The 18,212-nt window shown below is 42.4% G+C and overlaps 1 protein-coding gene across 2 annotated transcripts in view; it reads left to right on the plus strand.

Moving 5' to 3' along the window:
• Positions 1-18,212, plus strand: part of CAP2 (CAP, adenylate cyclase-associated protein, 2 (yeast)) — a 169,075-nt gene that overhangs the window by 106,542 nt on the left and 44,321 nt on the right. For both annotated transcript variants that reach the window (XM_011962746.1, XM_011962747.1), the window contains 2 exons: positions 13,823-13,966; positions 14,296-14,381. In XM_011962746.1, the coding sequence (XP_011818136.1) occupies positions 13,823-13,966; positions 14,296-14,381 (230 nt within the window). The remainder of the gene's footprint in view (positions 1-13,822; positions 13,967-14,295; positions 14,382-18,212) is intronic.

Raw genomic sequence — 18,212 nt, forward strand, 5'->3', positions numbered from 1 at the left:
AAAAAAAAAAAATTTAATTATTTATTGTAATTATTTCTCTGGGTCTCTCTCCCCCTGTGATGGTTAATTTTATGTGTCGACTTGACTGGGCCCTGGGATGTCCAGATATTTGGATGAGTATTATTCTAGGTGTTTTGGGATGAGATTAACATTTAAATTAGTAGACTGAGTAAAGTAGATTGCGCTTCCTAATCAGTTGGAGTGCCTCATCCAATCAGTTGGAGGTCTGGATAGAACAAAAGTCTGACCCTCTCTTAAGTAAGAGAGAATTTTTACTGACAGCCTTTGAGCTGGGACATTGGGTGTTTTTGTTTGTTTGTTTGTTTTGTTTTTCCCCTGCCTTTGGACTCGAAAGATCATTGGCTCTTCCTGGATCTCCAGCCTGCCAGCCTTCAGACTTGGACTGGAACTTACACCATTGGCTCTCCTGGGTCTCCAGTCAACTGACTGCTGATCTTGGGACTTGCCAGTCTCCATAATCAAAGCCAATTCCTTGCCATAAATAAATAAATAAATAAACAAATCCTGTGTGTTGTGTTTCCGTGGAGAACCCTAATACATGCCTGTCGCCGCTTAAACAAAAGAGGGCAGCGACATCAGAGTACTGTCTGTGTTGTTTACTGCTGTACCCCAGGACCTGGACCAGCTCTGGCACATAAAAGTCACAAGTATGTATTTGTTGAATAAATGAAAAAACAAATGAACCAGCAAGTAACAAAATAACTCTCTTTACACATAATAGTGAGCAAAATTCTCTTCATTTTATTACACAGTCATGATTTATAAGCTTTACATCTAAGAACTGAGTCAAAAATCAAAGAATAGTCCTTCCAGCATATGCCTCATAGAAAGTAGTTCTGGTTGTACATCACGTTTTATGCTGGATTTATACATACCATTAGCCACACTTTTCCTTTGGGGTCAATGTCAAAATCCAGACTCAGCAGTCTACAAGCACTGATAAGACTTGGAGTCCATGAGATTTATGGCATATGGAGCTATGGGACTCATCTGGACTTGGCAGTGGTGAAAAATCTTGGACAACAAAGAAGCATCTCAGCTCAAGCCTTGAAGATGAAAGGTCATTGGCCATGAGTGTGCACTGCAAAAGAAAAAGACTGCAACTTAGTGGCTTTTTTCCTTAAAATGCCTGCTTTTTCACACAAGTTTAGGTGCATGAAAGAGGAAGCAAGAAAATACAGGGAAAGGACAGGAAAGAGACTGTAACTGTCAATGGTGGGAGTTGTTAGAAGTGGGGACAGGACTGGCCAAAAAATGACCTGCAGAAAAGATAGCAACAGAGGACAGAATCCCAGTGCAGCGGGGGATGGCTATGCCAGCAGCCCACCCAGAGATGATTATAGCTCCTGAAAGCAACTGCTGTGCATGGGTGTGTGTGTGTGTGTGTGTTTGTGTGAAAACAGGCTGCTTTACTTCTGGTAAATGCCCTTGAAAGCATCTCTATGGTTATAAAGTCAGACAACCAGAGAGGAAGGGGCAAATGAATACACAGTGGACAGCCCAGCAGGCCTCCATGAAACCCTGAAGCTACCCCACAGGCCTCTTACAGCAGCATTTCCCTGGGTCTGTTCACAGAATACCAGTTTCTTAGAAAACTGTGGGTGAAATTAAAAGCTCCATGGATCAAAAAGCTTGAAAAGTATCAGGTTAAGCAAAGTTAAATAAGTTTCTTTAGTACCTTGTTCAGTATTCTGAAGTGAATTGTGGGCCACCCAAAGTGGGGGCGCCCTATGCAGAATCCTCCCAACCCTGTTGACCAGGAAGCATGGCTCATGTTGAGCTACTCACCAAATGGGCTAGTGCTCTATGGGATGCATTGCTCTGTTTTCTCTCTCTTTGTGTGTGTGTGTGTGTGTGTGTGTGTGTGTGTGTGTGTGTGCGTGCGCGCGTGTAGAGATGTGGTTTCACTCTATTGCCGAGGCTGGTCTCAAACTCCTGGGTTGAAGCTATCTGCCCACTTCAGCCTCCCAAAGTGCTGAGATTATAGGCGTGAGCCACCACGCCCCGCTGTTTGCTCCTGAGAATAACAAACAATGGAATCTTAGGAAGATGTTACCCTTAAAAGATAAAGCACATTTCAGATTAAGGATCATTGGAGCTAAGTATCCCTGGCTTGGTACAATAATGGCTCATCTACCCTGTGGGATATCGTAACACTCAGGGGAGTTATTGAAATTCTTTGCATCTGCTGAGTTTGAGGTGGAAACTGTAGGTTTACATCCTTTCAGCCACATTCTACATAAATGAATCTCAGATGAAAAGATCTGACCCTCTCTTTATCATGGACCACTTACGAAGGGAGAGACAGTGACCCAGCAAATTCAATTGACCGGGCTGGGAACTTTCAAATGGTGGATTGGATAGTTTGAGATTTATCATTAGAAAGTAGAAAGAACAGATGAAAACCAATCAGCATGGTACTTGGCATATAGTCAATGTGTGTCGGGAATTGGTGGGCTCTTGCTGACTTCAAGAATGAAGCTGCGGATCCTCGTGGTGAGTGTTACAGCTCTTATAGGTAACTTGTCTGGAGTTGTTCATTCCTTCTGGTGGGTTCATGCACTCTCTGGCCTCAGGAGTGAAACTGCAGACCTTCGCAGTGAGTGCTACAGTTCATAAAGGCAGCATGGACCCAAAGAGTAAGCAGCAACAAGATTTATTGTGAAGAGTGAAAGAACAAAGCTTCCACACCATAGGAGAGTACTCCAAGTGGATTCCTGCTACTTGTTCAGGCAGCCTGCTTTTATTGCCTTATCTGACCCCACCCACATTGTGCTGATTGGTTCATGTTACAGAGAGCTGATTGGTTCGTTTTGACAGGGAGCTGATTGGTGCATTTACAAACCTTGAGCTAGACACAGAGTGCTGATTGATGCATTTACAATCCTTTAGCCAGACACAAAAGTTCTCCAAGTCCCCACTAGATTAGCTAGACACAGAGCACTGATTGGTGCGTTTACAAACCTTGAGCTAGACACAGGGTGCTGATTGGTGCGTTTACAATCCTTTAGCTAGACACAGAGTGTTAGAAAAGTTCTCCAAGTGCCCACTAGGTTAGCTAGACACAGAGCACCGATGGGTGCATTTACAAACCTTGAGCTAGACATAAAAGTTCTCCAAGTCCCCACCTGACTCAGAAGCCCAGCTGGCTTCCCCTAGTGGATCCCTGGGGGCCAGTCCCGCTCGGCGTGCCTGCACTCCTCAGCCCTTGGGTGGTTGATGGGACCCAGTGCCGAGCAGCAGGGGGCCATGCCCCAGGAGGCTCAGGCCACGTGGGAGCCCACCAGGGGAGCAGGGGAGGTCTTGGGCATTGCGGGCTGCAGGTCCAGAGCACTGCCCCATGGGGAGGCGGCTGAGGCCTGGCGAGAATTTGAGCGTGGCACAGGCGGGCTGGCAGTACTGGGGGACCAGGCCCAGGTGTTAAGCCCCTCACTGCCCGGGGCCGCTGACGCCAGCTGGCCGCTCCAAGTGTGGGACCCATGGAGCCGGTGCCCACCCAGAACTCGTGCTGGCCCGCCAGCGCCACACGCAGCCCTGGTTCCTGCCTGCACCCCTCCCTCCACACCTCCCCGCAAACAGGGAGACAGCTCCGGCCTCAGCCAGCCCAGAGAGGGGCTCCCACAGTGCAGCAGCGGGCTGAAGGCCTCCTCAAGTGCAGCCAGAGTGGACACCGAGGCCAAGGAGGCACTGAGAGTGACCAAGGGCTGCTAGCATGTTGTCACCTCTCAAATGCACATCAAATGTTGACAGAATGAAAAATGAATTGCAGTTGAGAAGAATTTTTTCTTACTATATCAGAGAACTAATTTCTGATCACTGTACATTGTCATAGATTTATAAAGCTGGTGAATTCAAATGGTTTCAGCAGTTTTCTCCAATTTTTGTCCCTAGGGATTACTAGTGAAGTCCCTCTTGGTTTAAGTAAAGCACAAGTGAGACCTTCTGCTCCTCAGCTTTTATGTGCAGAATCTCACAAAGTGAAATTATAGGAGATTATGAAATTCATTGCTGTCAGAAGCCAGATGATACCTCCCAGATAGGGTAAGAGTTGGTATCTTCTCAGCTGAACCAGTAAGCTGTAATAAGAACAAAATACAAAGTGAGATTCTTCTTAGCCACCTGATCTGTTCTCTTATACTTATTGTAGACAACTAGGTTAAGCTTTGGTTTTCAACTTAATTTTCTCTCCAAAACGTCTGGTTTCTCTCTGCAGCAATTTTGTATGTCGCTATTTGTCATTGCCTAGTATTGATCCACTACTTCCTTCCTGGATCTCAGTTCAGCTAATCCCATGCCCCTGCCATGAATCCAGCATTTTCTGGAACTCGTGTTGTCAAGTCCCTTTATACAAGGGAAATACACTAGAGCCTCCTCTGTCTCCCATATTCGTTAGTTGCGTGAATGGAAAAGATATGTTTTCTCTGACTAGACTGTTAGCTTTTTGCACAACCAGTCAAGTATCTATCAGAACAACTATAATGAAAACTATAAATCTCAACCCGAGGGAACAGTTAATGTGAAGGGTTTTCTTGTTTGTTTATTTTGTTCTGTTTTTATGGTCTCCCAAGCCCTGGTGTTGCATTAAGATTCAGGGTATGAGCTATTGTGAGGCTAGTATAACATCGCAGGTCCTTGTGTTAAACGTTTACATTTCCATTCAACTTGACTTTTCCTCTCACATAATGTATCCTTCGGAAAAGTGTCAAACATTGACAGCATAGAGAAAATTGTGGCCCACACATCATGTCAACAGAACTGTGTTCTTGTTCTGATATGTAACTTGTAGGTTTTAGAGTGAGCGCACCCTCAAATTCTGCAGCACAAAATCTAGAAATGATGAGAGATAGGAATCACATCTGTGAACAATGGCAAAGACAGAATAGTAAGTGGGAAGTGACCAAAAAAAAAATGTCTACTGTTCATTGTGTCAGTGGCCCCAAAATCCTAGAGAAAGCTTTGAATGATTCTGACAAGTTAAAACATATTGATAATGACAGTGTAGATTATTATCTATCTGAAGGGTACAAAAATGGCTTCAGAGAAGGCTTGTTAGCCTATGATTTGCTGAACACTTTTGCAGAAAAGACATCGTATTAAAAATGCCCAATTTGCAACCGCAAGTGTATTGTTCTACCTTTATAGAGCAGTAGAACAATCTCATGTCAAACTTCAGTGCTGCCCCGGAGGTCTTATCTAAATAGTTCTAGGTCCCAGGCTCCAGATCTCTTCCTTTCTAGTTCTTCTGAAGATGTCAGTAAGGGGGCATCATAACGATGATCCTGCGCCCCCATGAAAAATTAAATTAAATTATAAATGGGAGCCTGTCATTATTATTATCTGTTTTTCTGTGTGACTAAAATAGCTTGTTATTTTTTGTTTGTTTTTTTTTGTGATGGAGTCTTGCTCTATTGCCCAGGCTGGAGTGCAGTGGCACGATCTCGGCTCCCTGCAAGCTCCACCTCCTAGGTGCCTCAGCCTCCTGAGTAGCTGGGACTACAGGTGCCCACCACCACGCCTGGCTAATTTTTCTGTATTTTTAGTAGAGGTGGGGTTTCACTGTGTTAGCCAGGATGGTCTCCATCTCCTTACCTTGTGATCCGCCTGCCTTGGCCTCCCAACATGCTGTGATTACAGGCGTGAGCCACCGCACCCGGCCAGCTTGCTTTAAAAACAAAAACTATTACTGAAAAAAAAAAAAAAAATGTGCCAATGAGGTTGTTGAAAGATTAGCATTAAAAATTAAAGTAGGGGCCGGGCACAGTGGCTCACACCTGTAATCCCAGCACTTTGAGAGGCCGAAGCGGGCGGATCATTTGAGGTCAGGAGTTTGAAACCAGCCTGGCCAACATGGTGAAACCCCGTCTCTACTAAAAATACAAAAATTAGCCGGTCATGGTGGCACACGCCTGTAATCCCAGCAACTCAGGAGGCTGAGGCAGGAGAATTGCTTGAATCTGATGGGTGGAGGTTGCAGTGAGCCGAGATCACACCATTGCACTCCAGCCTGGGTGAGACAGAGTGAGACTCCATCTCAAAAAAAAAAAAAAAAAATTAAAGTAGAAGTTTATGCATGTTAAAAAGCTTGTCTCTGAGATACCAAGACAATGTAACTATACAAAGCAATGCATCCTCTGGAAGACCAAGTCACCAGGTTTTATATTCTTGAAGAATGATCTTTAAAGAATATAAGCAAATATAGCTTGGGCACGGTGGCTCTGGGATGCATGTAATCCCAGAACTTTGAGAGGCTGGGGTGGGAGGATTGCTTGAGCCAGGAGTTCAAGACCAGCCTGGGCACAACATAGGGAGACCCGGTCTCCTCAAAAAAATCAAAAATTTAGCCAGGGATGTTGGCACATGCCTGTGGTTCCAGCTACCTGGGAGGGTGAAGCTGGAGGATCTCTTGAACCCGGGAGGTTGAGGCTGCAGTGAGCCAAGATTGCACCACTGCACTCCAGCCTATGTGACAGAGTGAGACCCTGTCACAAATAAATAAATAAAAACATAAGCAAATATAGTATATAAGGAACATAAAGTTTAGCAATCCTAAAATAAGGAACATATATGAACCATCAAGTCTTATAAAGATGTAAAAATGTTTCCCAAGGAATCTATGATTATTCAATATAATGGCAACTGTTGTAAAATCATGTACATGATGAGTGGTGCTCACTAGGTTTTGCAAACATTTTAGATTGTTTAAATTGCACAAGTGTTTTTGAAAGTGTCTCCATGGACATATTCTGAAATCTCCAAAATGTTCCTGGACAGTAAAAAATTTTTATTTAATGGGACTCAACAAGAAGGGAACTAGCCTAAGGAAACACCTACAATTGCAGCGAAGCAAAAGTTAACTCAATTGAACATTTCTGATTTGTAAACAATTGCTTCTGACTTTAAATGTTGAAAATAATTGCTTCACTTATTAGAATGTGTCCAAATATATATATATTTTTAATTTTTTTATTTTTTTTGGAGACAGAGTCTCACTCTGTTGCCCAGGCTGGAGTGCAGTGGCACAATCTCGGCTCACTGCAACCTCCACCTCCCGGGTTCAAGCGATTCTCCTGCCTCAGCCTCCTGAAATACTGTTCCTGATTTGGATAACCTTTGCTTGAGAAAACTTTATTCTTCTTCACCTGGGTAATTTATTCTGGCAACTTCTGAATGTGTTTTCCTAAAGCTTCTTCCCTAATTGGAAGGAGATTTAATATTTTTTGACACATGCAAACTTAGCCCCTATGTGAAATATTTTCTACTTTTGAAGGTGTGAAACTGGTTAAAATGTTTTAAAACTTTTCCCTTAATTGCAAAGGAAATATATGTACATGTTAGAAGACTTAGAATATATAGATAAGCCAATAAAATTAAAGTTCTATGTTGACACTTTTTGATGTATATCTTTCCATATATTTTCTGTGCTGTGCACTCACACACATACACACATGCATCCAAATGAAATAAACTGGTGAAACTTTGCACAAAAATACGTAAGCGAAAGTAATAATGATTGGTATTTGGTAGTGTGGTTTACTAATGCGTACTGCTTGATATGAGCTTTCTTGGAATTTTAAATGTAGGTGGAACCCAAACCTTTTTAAAATTTTACTTTAATGCTATTAAGTTTGTTTGAGTTGTAGTGGTAATGCAAATGTCATTACCTTGAAATCATTCTTTCTCAGATGATAGAGTTCTCACAGTACTTGCCAGGAATGTATTGATGGGATTTTATTTGTATGCTTGTTTGTTTTCATTGAACTGTTTGAATTAAACTCTTAGAATCATTCTTGATGGTTTGAATCACCATTACTTAAAAAGTAATTATTATTTCTGAAAATATTTCCAATAATTATATCTACACTTGATCTTAACCAAAAGGCCAAGAAGCAATAAATAATTACATCTACAGGAAAAAAAATGAACACCAACTTTTAGCACGGCTTTTTTTCCATGTGGTGGAATGCAGAATGTTTATTGTTTACTTATGTTTTACATCTATATTTTTCGGTGTTTCACAAAGAGCATATATTGGTTTTTATAATCAGAAAAAAAATTTCATTACAAAGAAGTAACAATGACTGAACCGTTTTCTACCTGATACAGAACTACGTGAGAACCATGGGTTCCATAAATAACAGGCCTATTTTGTTTTACTCAATGATACATCTTTGAGGTCAAACTCCCAGGGTTTGTGCCATCTCTTACAAAACAGCATGAGTGGGAATTTGGTTTTCCTTTTTGGGTAAAGTTTCTACAAAGCTTGCTGATAAAACTCATTTTACTTTTGCAAAACAATTCCCTTACTTTGGGAGCTAAATGGAGATGAAGCTGATAACGGGACTCAGTGCTTCAACTTTAAAGCAGAAGCTAGGGTCATAAAGACATGGAGTCCTAAAATACTCTTCCAAAGTACAGTCGCATCCAGCTAAGATAACCCTTGGAAACGTTTGCTGAAAACGTGCAGTTCGTTCATGCATCTCTTCCATGTTGGCCATTTCCACCTTCTTCTGTCAAAGCCACAGAAACTAGGGGAAGGCCAGGGAGCATGTTCAGCTCATCTTCACATGAATTCTGAGAAACTGTTGCGAATCAAAGAAACCTCAGTGAGACATTAACAAAAAGTAATCTGAGTGACATCTATGTAAAAGTCATTGCAAAGCACACTAGCTGCTAGACATATCCGGGGAGCTACCACCAATGCACTCCCTTGACAGAAAACCAGGACACCTCTTAGATGAGCTCCTTCTTTAGTGGAAAACCCTTATGTAATTTTAATTGACAGCAATGCAAATCAGCCTGTATTGAATGAGTGTGCCAAATATATGCTTAATACTGAAACAGGTTGAAGTACCTCTCATAGACCCCCCATTGACTTTTCGTCTGACATCCCACACAACCAGCTTTGATGGAAGTCACACCATCACTCTGATGTTCTCTTCTATTTTTGATTCCAGCCTTGAAAGTCAGGATGAACTGGTGAAGATAAGACTTCTTTAAAGTACAGGAGAAGTCTATTGGCACAGAATAAAAGCAGTAATGTTTATTAGAGTTGTGCAAATAGCTGTTGTACTTAGTTCTCTCAACATTGCTTTTTTTTTAATGATGACAATTCTTCACATAATTGCCAAACTAAAGCAAAAGAAAACTTTCTCAATCTTTATGATGCTTTCATCAGATAACCAATATGAAGTATCTTCCAGAAGACTCTGTCTCCTCAGACTTTAGTTTGTTCTCGGGAAGTTAGAGATAAACAAAGATGGCCTTAATAAATCTCTCTAATGTTATAAATATACAGTTTCTGGTTTTTTTTCCCCTTGGGGCAGTGGGCCAGGTATCATCAACAATTTAGATATTCTGGCCTTTCTCAAAAATGTCATTACATTAAGAACATTGTGACTTAGCAAATTGTTGGAGAAAATTAGGATGCTTTTTAGTAGTTCTGCCATCATTAAAAATCAGCTGCCTTCTGGGGAAACTGATGCTACACCCTTGATCAGGTGTTGAATTTGAACTGAAAAGAATCCCCCAGAGAAGGAGATGTTTGCTTTCTCAGAATGAAGCTCCAGGGAGGGTGTTTAAAACTGATGTTTGGCAACATTAACGAACAAGTATGGCATAATTGTGTTTGGGGCCAGGAGTGTTTAGAGGGGTTTTTGTTTGTTCTGTTGTTGAGGGTTTGGAGGGAAGGAGTTGAAGGTGTTTGCTTTCCCCGAACTGCCATTACCCCTGCATTGGTTTGATAGGGCTGCCCTAACAAAGTACCACAGACATGTAGATTAGAAACAACAGAAATTCCTCACAGTTCTGGAGGCTGAAAGTCCAGGATCAAGGTGACGGCAGGGTTGGTCTCTCCCCACGCTTCTCTCCTTGGCTTGTAGATGCTGCCTTCTCCCTGTGTCTTCATGTGGTCTTCCCTCTGTGTGTGTCTGTGTCCTCATCTCCTTTTCTTATAAAGACACCAGTCAGGCCAGATGCCATAGCTCACGCCTGTAATCCCAGTACTTTGGGAGGCCGAGGTGGGCGGATCACACTTTGAGACCAGCCTGGCCGACATGGCGAAACCCCATCTCTTCTAACAATACAAAAATTAGCCGGCTGTGGTGGTGTGTGCCTGTAATCCCAGCTACTTGGGAGGATAAGGCAGGAGAATCACTTGAACCCGGAAGGTGGAGGTTGCAGTGAGCTGAGATCGTGCCACTGCACTCCAGCCTAGGCAACAAGAGCAAAACTCTATCTCAAAAAAAAAAAAAAAAGACACCAGTCATATTGGACTGAAGCCCACCCTAATGACCTCATTTTAATGTAATCATTTCTTTAAAGACCCTATCTCCAAATATGGTTGCATTCCAACCATATTTAAGATCCTTTCTCCAAATATGGTACTGGGGGTTAAGGCTTCAGCATATGAATTTGGTTGGGGGGCGGGTGGACAGAGTGCAGCCCCTAACAACTCTGATTCAAGGTCTTTTCACCAAATCCATAAGCCCTTTGCTTTGTAGTGGTCAGAAGGGAAAGAGAGGAGACAGGAAGATATTCATGGCTTTTCCACAAGAACTGACTAACTTCAGCAAATGTTTTTGTTTTTCCCCTCCTTCAGTACGGGATAGCTAAAAAGTCCACTGGGAACCTTGAGAGCACTTTGCTTTCTCTCCCTGTATTTCTTTGTTTCCCCCAAACAGAAGGGCGCCTCTGTCCCTCAGCATATGTTAGTTAGGAAACCGCTCTCCTTGTGTTTGCATTTAAGAGATGGGAAAGAGCTAGTCAGTGAACTCGGCCAATCAGAGGCTCTGTAACTGGCAGATACCTTGAAGATCACCAGTCACCTGTTGTGCACCCACAGTACCTGACCCTTTACCAAGCACGACACATTCTCTCATTTACTCCTCCTAATATCCCTGTGAGGCAGGTACTGTTGTCAACCCTAGCTTGCAGATGGGACAAGGGCATCTTGGACAAGTTTGGTAATTGATATAAAGTCCCAGAGCTGAGCACACTGTGGAGCAAGGATTTGAACCCAAGAAGTCTCCTGCTAGAACCTTTACTCTGAATCTCTTCTTAACACCTTTCCCTAGTCGTATTGGCAGAGAAGAAACCTATATGTAGAGAACTAACCATATTTTTCTCAGCACCCAGTATCAAGAATTGTCTCAGGGCCTCCCCAAAGACCTAGGTTCTAGCTCCAGCTCTACTAATCATTGCTAGCTGGTCTTGACATAGTAAATTAACCTATCTGAGCTTGTATTCCATATGTAAAATAGGAGAATTGGATTACAGCCATGTTTCTCAAACTTTTAGGCTAGATCCATAAAAAGAAATACATTTTATTTGGCAACCCAGTACACACACACATGCACACACACACACACACACACTTCATAGCCAAAACAAGAGTTTGATACCAAAATATCCATCCTTATTATATGTGAATGTCCTCTGATATTTTCTATTCTAATCTATTTTCATGATTTTTAAATGCTAATTGTGACCTATTCTACTGGATTTGTCAAAAAAGCTGAACTAGGTGACCCAGTTTAGACTCCTGGAATCCTAAAATCCTGTTAATCTATGTAGATGCCTGTTTGGAGCTTCTCATATCTTAAATGCATATCTATTTTAAACAAATGAATATCACATATTACAGGGGACAACATCCTTTTTACCTCTGGTATGAGTTAACTGCATCATGGAAATAATAATAATTACTTCTATTTATTGTGTACCTCCCATGTGCCAGGGCTTTAAAATGCAGTATCTCCTGTAGCCTGTAGGTGGTAGGTATTATCTCTGATTTATAGATGAGGAAACTAAGGATCCGATTAAGTAATTTGCTCAAGGCCCCGTAGGCACCAAAGCTATTTGAACCAAGGCCATTCTAATTCCAAAGCCCTTACATTCAACCTTCTTTTCAGAGGAGGGGCTATAAAGGGGTTTAGAAGGAGAGGTAAAGTCTAAAAGCTACCGCAGCTGCTCATAATTTATTTCCTAATGGTTTGCTGTCCCTGGCAGAAATGACTGTCCTCTGGGGTGTGAAGCCACTGCTGCAGCAATGACTGAAATCACCTGGGAAGCTTAAACAATTCCCCCTGCCCTCACCCAGGCCACCCAAGGACCAGTTAAATCAGAATTGCTAGGGGTGGAACCCAGGCCTCAGTGGTTTTTAAAGCCCCCAAGGTGGTTCTAATGTGCAGCCAAGGCTGGGAACCATTGCTCTGAAATCTCAGAAATTAAAGAGCTGTAAGGAGCTTTTCTATTTTACCTCCTGCAAACAAGATTTACTAAAGTACTTTAAAACTCTTTAACTGCTCCCACAGAGCTGAAGTATAGGGTCTTTGCTGTTTCTTTGGAGCACACACAAAAATCTGATGAACAACCTTGTATCTGCTTTTCAACACCTAGAGAAATAAGAGAATGCTAAGGATGTAGATGAGGAGATGTTTAAAGCAACCGTGGTATTCTGGAGAATCTAGCTCTGAGATACTTCATAACTCAGCTCACGTCATTTTGTTTTTTATTTTTTATTTTTACTTATTTACATATTTCTTTCAGACAAAGTTTCACTCTGGTGCCAGGCTGGAGTACAGTGGTGAGTCACAGCTCACTGCAGTCTCAAATTCCTGGGTAATTCTAATTCTCCCAGGATTGGAGCCTCCTTAATAACTGGAACTACAGGCGCACACCACCACAGCCACCTCATTTTTAAAATTTTTTTGTAGAAGTGGGGTCTTGCTGTGTTGTCTGGGCTGGTCTCGAACTCCTGGCCCCAAGCAATCCTCCCACCTCAGCCTCCCAAAATGGTGGAATTACAGGTATGAGCCACCACACCCAGGCAGCTCATGTATTTCTGAAAGTCATTTTTGTATAACTGGAGAAGTCAGTTGTTGAATTAGCAGAATTGAGTGTGACCTGTAGCCGTAGGCCAAGTGGACTGGGGACAATGTAGAATGCTAACAAAGACTAAAGTCACTATAAGTATGATAAGCCATCACATTTTCTTAAAAAGGGCCGGGCGCGGTGGCTCATGGCTATAATCTCAGTACTTTGGGAGGCCGAGGTGGGTGGATCATTTGAGGTCAGGAGTTCAAGACCAGCCTGGCCAATCCCGCCTCTGCTAAAAATAAAATTAACTGGGCATAGTGGCAGGCACCTGTAGTCCCAGCTACTTGGGAGGTTGAGGCAGGAGAATCACCTGCCTTGGAAGGCGGAGGTCGCAGTGAGCCAGTATCGTGCCACCGCACTCCAGCCTGGGACAGAGTGAGACTCCGTCTCAAAAAAAAAAAAAAAAAAAGGGCAGGGGGGCCTCAGTGAAAGATTTCCACTTTTCCACATGGATTATGGTAACTATGGTGAAACCAGGAAGCCTCTCCCAAAGCATTTTCCCACAGGAACAGGATGATGTCATGTTACTAACCTTCCAGTCTTACCCAACTTTATACCGGGGTTATTGCAGTGTGTAATCTGTTTGCCATTTGAAATATAAATGATCAACACTCAATTTCACTGTCTTCCATGAAGGAGTCTTCAAAATGGGGACTGTGCCATACTGCTGGGTTTTTTCCACATCTCAAGCCGCAGCATTAATAATGTTAAAAATATCTGCAATTTTCATACTTCAGACAGTAAAAGCACAGTATTACCATAACCAAGAACAAATGCGTGCTATTCTCAAAGATGATTATATGTTTCTTTTAGACCCCTTGACAGATGGCAAGTCCTGAATTCTCCTGCTTAGGCCAACATGGATAGAGGTGCTATGCGTCTGCTCTGTCTGTAGTAACAGCCCCCGATGTTTGATTGCTTACAGAATGATGTGGCCACACTTCTGAAACCCATATCGGAAAAGATTCAGGAAATCCAAACATTCAGAGAGAGAAACCGGGGCAGTAACATGTTTAATCATCTTTCGGCTGTCAGCGAAAGCATCCCTGCCCTTGGATGGATAGCTGTGGTGAGTCTAGATGGAATGTTGCCTCTTCACCTCATCACACTTTTGGAGTATTTAGGAGAACTCGTAGCTTAGTTACCTTGACGCTCCTTGCACTGAAGGAAGCTTCTTCCTAGGCTGAATGCATCTGCTTTCTCCTACCCTGTTTAAAGTTCAGTGCTTTCTGTTCTGAGATACTGTAGAAAGTGTTTTTATCAACCTTTACAGAGCAACATTTGCCTCCCACTTTCAAGTCCACACGTCTCCGTTGCTTTTCTTCTTCTTTAAGGCATTTTCTTTCTTATCCTATTTTTTTTTCCTTCTATGCTTGGGTGACGGTCCTGTTTTCTCAGTCCCCCAAACCCGGTCCTTATGTCAAGGAGATGAATGACGCTGCCACCTTTTACACTAACAGGGTCTTAAAGGACTACAAACACAGGTACGTACCTTATTTTACTCACCAAATTTTCAGTTGATTACTTGTTAGACATTTGTCCCTAAAACTCAGTACAGTTAACTACTGATTCCTTTTCAAGGCTCTACACTAATGTACTATAAACGTTAAAGGAAAATCTAATCTTTGCAGATAAAGTCAAGTGGAAAGTGGAATCAATTATCCAGATAATATATGTGTTTTAGAAAGTCTGCCTCAGTTCGCTTATAATGAATAAACTCTCCCCACTTGAATGCATGTCACTATCTTATGTATTCCCACAATAATCAGAGAGCTTGGTGATGGAGCAACCCTGTATGGTACAGAACCTTTACATGGATCAAAGTAGAGTTGGAGGGTGAGCTATGGACAAGAGGAGGAATCAGGAAATGAAGTATGAATCAAGAACAAGAATGAGATGAAACAACACACCAGAGCAGTGAGAAGGAAACCAGAGACTCAGTTAATATGAAATACAACTGGGGTGGATACAGAGACACCTGTAAGACTAGCAGCCATTCAGAGCGCTGCTGAAAGTATAGATGAGTCTAAACCAAGGGGCTTTGCCTGGTGAACCAGCGTGAAAGGACCTTGCATTCGACAGCACAAGTAATAGATCCCAGAGTAACTTAAACTGGAGTCAGAATAGAAAATAGGCCCAAACTGAAAGCTCTGACATGGCAGAGCTGAAGAAATATCCAGGAAAATGTGTCCTAAACCATTTAAGGGATATCATGAGATTCCTCCCCCTCTGATAAGGTCATGCCTTGCACTCTAAACAGCTGGCTAAATGTGATGTGGCTGGTGCCTAGGAACTAAGGGAAGGGATGAGGCAAGAGCAACAAGGTTTTACCTGCTTCTGGCCCTGGACTCCAGAGTGGATCTCCCTCTGAGCTCTTAGATGGCAGCAACAGAAGTGACCATTGGTCAGCAAATGCAGAGGCACCTGGGGACGTCTCATGTGTTGACCCAGACTGTTCAGGGGGAAGGAAATTAAAGAACCTGTATTATTGGATTATTGCTTCAATTCACTTTTTTTTGGTTTTTTGGTTTTTTGAGGCGGAGTCTTGCCCTGTTGCTAGGCTGGAGTACAGTGGCACAATCTTGGCTCACTGCAATCTCCGCCTCCCAGGTTCAAGCAATTATCCTGCCTCAACCACCCAAGTAGCTGGGACTACAGGCATGCACCACCACGCCCAGCTAATTTTTGTATATTTAGTAGAAACAGGGTTTCACCATGTTAGCCAGGATGGTCTCAATCTCTTGACCTCGTGACCCACCCGCCTCAGCCTCCCAAAGTGTTGGGATTACAGGCATGAATCAGTGTTCCTGGCCTCAATTAACACCTTTGTTTTACCAATGCAGATGTGAAAATTAGAACCAGAGGAAAAGGGTCTATAACAATGTTAAGACAAATTTTATATGGAATATAGAAAAATTGCATAAAATATATAAATAAATACCTAGTATACTTCCAGGCCATTAATTAATATTACATATTCAAAATTTTCATCAGTCTTTCTTTTGTAGATTTTTAAAATTTTAAAAACATTGAGTAGATACAAAAGAATATTTATAAAATATACATAAGGTATAAAAGATTACAATACAAAAAAATACATATACACCCATCCCTCAGGTTAAGAAATATGTAACAATTTTTTTTACTATAAAAAGCAGGCCGGGAGTGGTGGCTCACACCTATAATCCCAGCACTGTGGAAGGCTGAGACAGGTGGATCACTTGAGGTCAGGAGTTCATGACCATCCTGGTCAACATGATGAAACCCTGTCTCTACTAAAAATACAACAATTAGCCGAGCGTGGTGGCATGCACCTGTCGTCCCAGCTACTCAGGAGGCTGAGGCTGGAGAATTGCTTGAACCCAGGAGGCAGAGGTTGCAGTGAGCTGAGATTATGCCACTGCACTCCAGCCTGGGTGACAAAGTGAGACTCCATCTCAAAAAAAAAAAAAAAAAAAGCAACCATACCCAGCAATTCCATTCCTAGGTATATTTCCAAAAGAAATGAAAACATATGTTCACCCACAATCTTGTACACAATATTCATTGCAGCATTATTCATAATAGCCAATAGGTAGGAACAATCCAAATGTTCATCAGCTGATGAATGGATAAATAAAATATGGTATATCCACACAATGGAATATTATTTGGCCATGAAAAAAAAGAATGGAGTATTGATACTTCATTCTTTTATTCGGGCAGCAGCATGGATGAACCCTGAAAATATTGTGCTAAGTGAAAGTAGGACTGGGGAAATTTAGGGATAACTTAAACTTTGAAAAGTTTAAGATTTTTTTTTAAGTTTCAAGTAATTACTCCCGTTTGGGGAGTAATTGCTAGTGGGTATAGGGTTTCTTCTGGGGGCAACAAATATGTTCTAAAATTGATTGTGGTGGTGATGGCTCAACTCTGCTGAGCTAAACTATGGAATTGCACACTGGAAATGGCTGAAGTGTATGGGATGTGAATTATATTTCAATAAAGCTGTTACATTTTAAAAAACAAAAAGAAAAACAAACAACCATCACATTCCCCTCACGTAATTTAATCGTTCCATGTTGCTTTTAGGAAGAGGAGCTTTAGCAGACAGAACTCCTAATTCCAGGGTCTTCAGTGCACCTCTTTTCCTCTTAGTGGCTCTGCCCACCCTGAGAAAACTTTGGTTGAAACAATTGTGCTTAGTTACAGACTTTTTACATCAAGGCAATTGTGCCCAGTGATACACCTCCAAATGTTGCCGTGTTGTATTAGAGACTTTAGGAGTGTGCGGCACGCATGAGAAAGGCATCAGAAATGCAAGATGGCCTGTTCTTCTGACATAAAAATAACATTTCAGAAAAGAGCAAGTTTCAGTTGCCAAACCTGGATATCATATGACAGCATGAACATACACCCATAGTGACTTCTTTTGTTCCAGATATACAGGCACACACCTACACATGCCAGTTCAGGACAGCTCAAGCACTACCTAGGTTTCTGCCTTTTTACCTTCCACCCTTGGAGACTATTTTAATTAGTATCTCAGTTCATCAGCTCCTGTCCTTCTCCCAGTCCCTCCCTGAGTATATGTTGGGGCTGTGGGTGTGAGGGGTTCTCCCCAGGTAGCAGCATAGTCAAATGGGTTGGGCTTTTCTACATGCTTTTGTTCACAAAGAGGGTTCAGTATTTGCCCCTCAGTGTTAACTCTAGCAATTAAGTAGAAAATGTACTTCCAGTACCAAAGACGACTCAGTTAAGCTCAGTGGACCACCTCAAGACTGTACAAGAAGCCGAAGAAACGCAGCTGGAGGTGCAAATGCATTCATTTTACTACTGCTAGGAGTAGTCAAAGCGCTCCCAGGTCACCCTTGAGCTTCTGAAAGCCGACTAAGCAGCATACTCCACACCACACAACACCCGTTTACTGGTGGACTCAAGCCCGCAGTGCCGTCTCCGTGTCGTAGTTATTTGTGAGTCACTGCTGCCCACTGGGCAGATAGGACTGTAGGTAGAGGAGTAAAAAGGCAGACTTCCTTGAGGTTTAAACAGGGCTGTGAGCCGTGGAGTCTGTATCTGTGCAACACTTACCACCAGCTTGACTGCTCATTGGCTGTTTTTCTCTTTTTCTTTTTTTTTTTTTTTTTTTGAGATGGAGTCTCACTCTGTCACCTAGGCTGGAGTGCAGTGGCACAATCTCAGCTCACTGCAATCTCCGCCTCCCAGGTTCAAGCAGTTCTCCTGCCTCAGCCTCCCGAGTAGCTGGGACTACAGGCACGCACCACCACGCCCAGCTAATTTGTTTTGCATTTTCAGTGGAGACGGAGTTTCGCCAT

The sequence above is a fragment of the Colobus angolensis genome, unplaced genomic scaffold, assembly GCF_000951035.1.
Source record: "Colobus angolensis palliatus isolate OR3802 unplaced genomic scaffold, Cang.pa_1.0 Scaffold6, whole genome shotgun sequence".
NCBI classification, from domain to species: Eukaryota; Metazoa; Chordata; class Mammalia; order Primates; family Cercopithecidae; genus Colobus; species Colobus angolensis.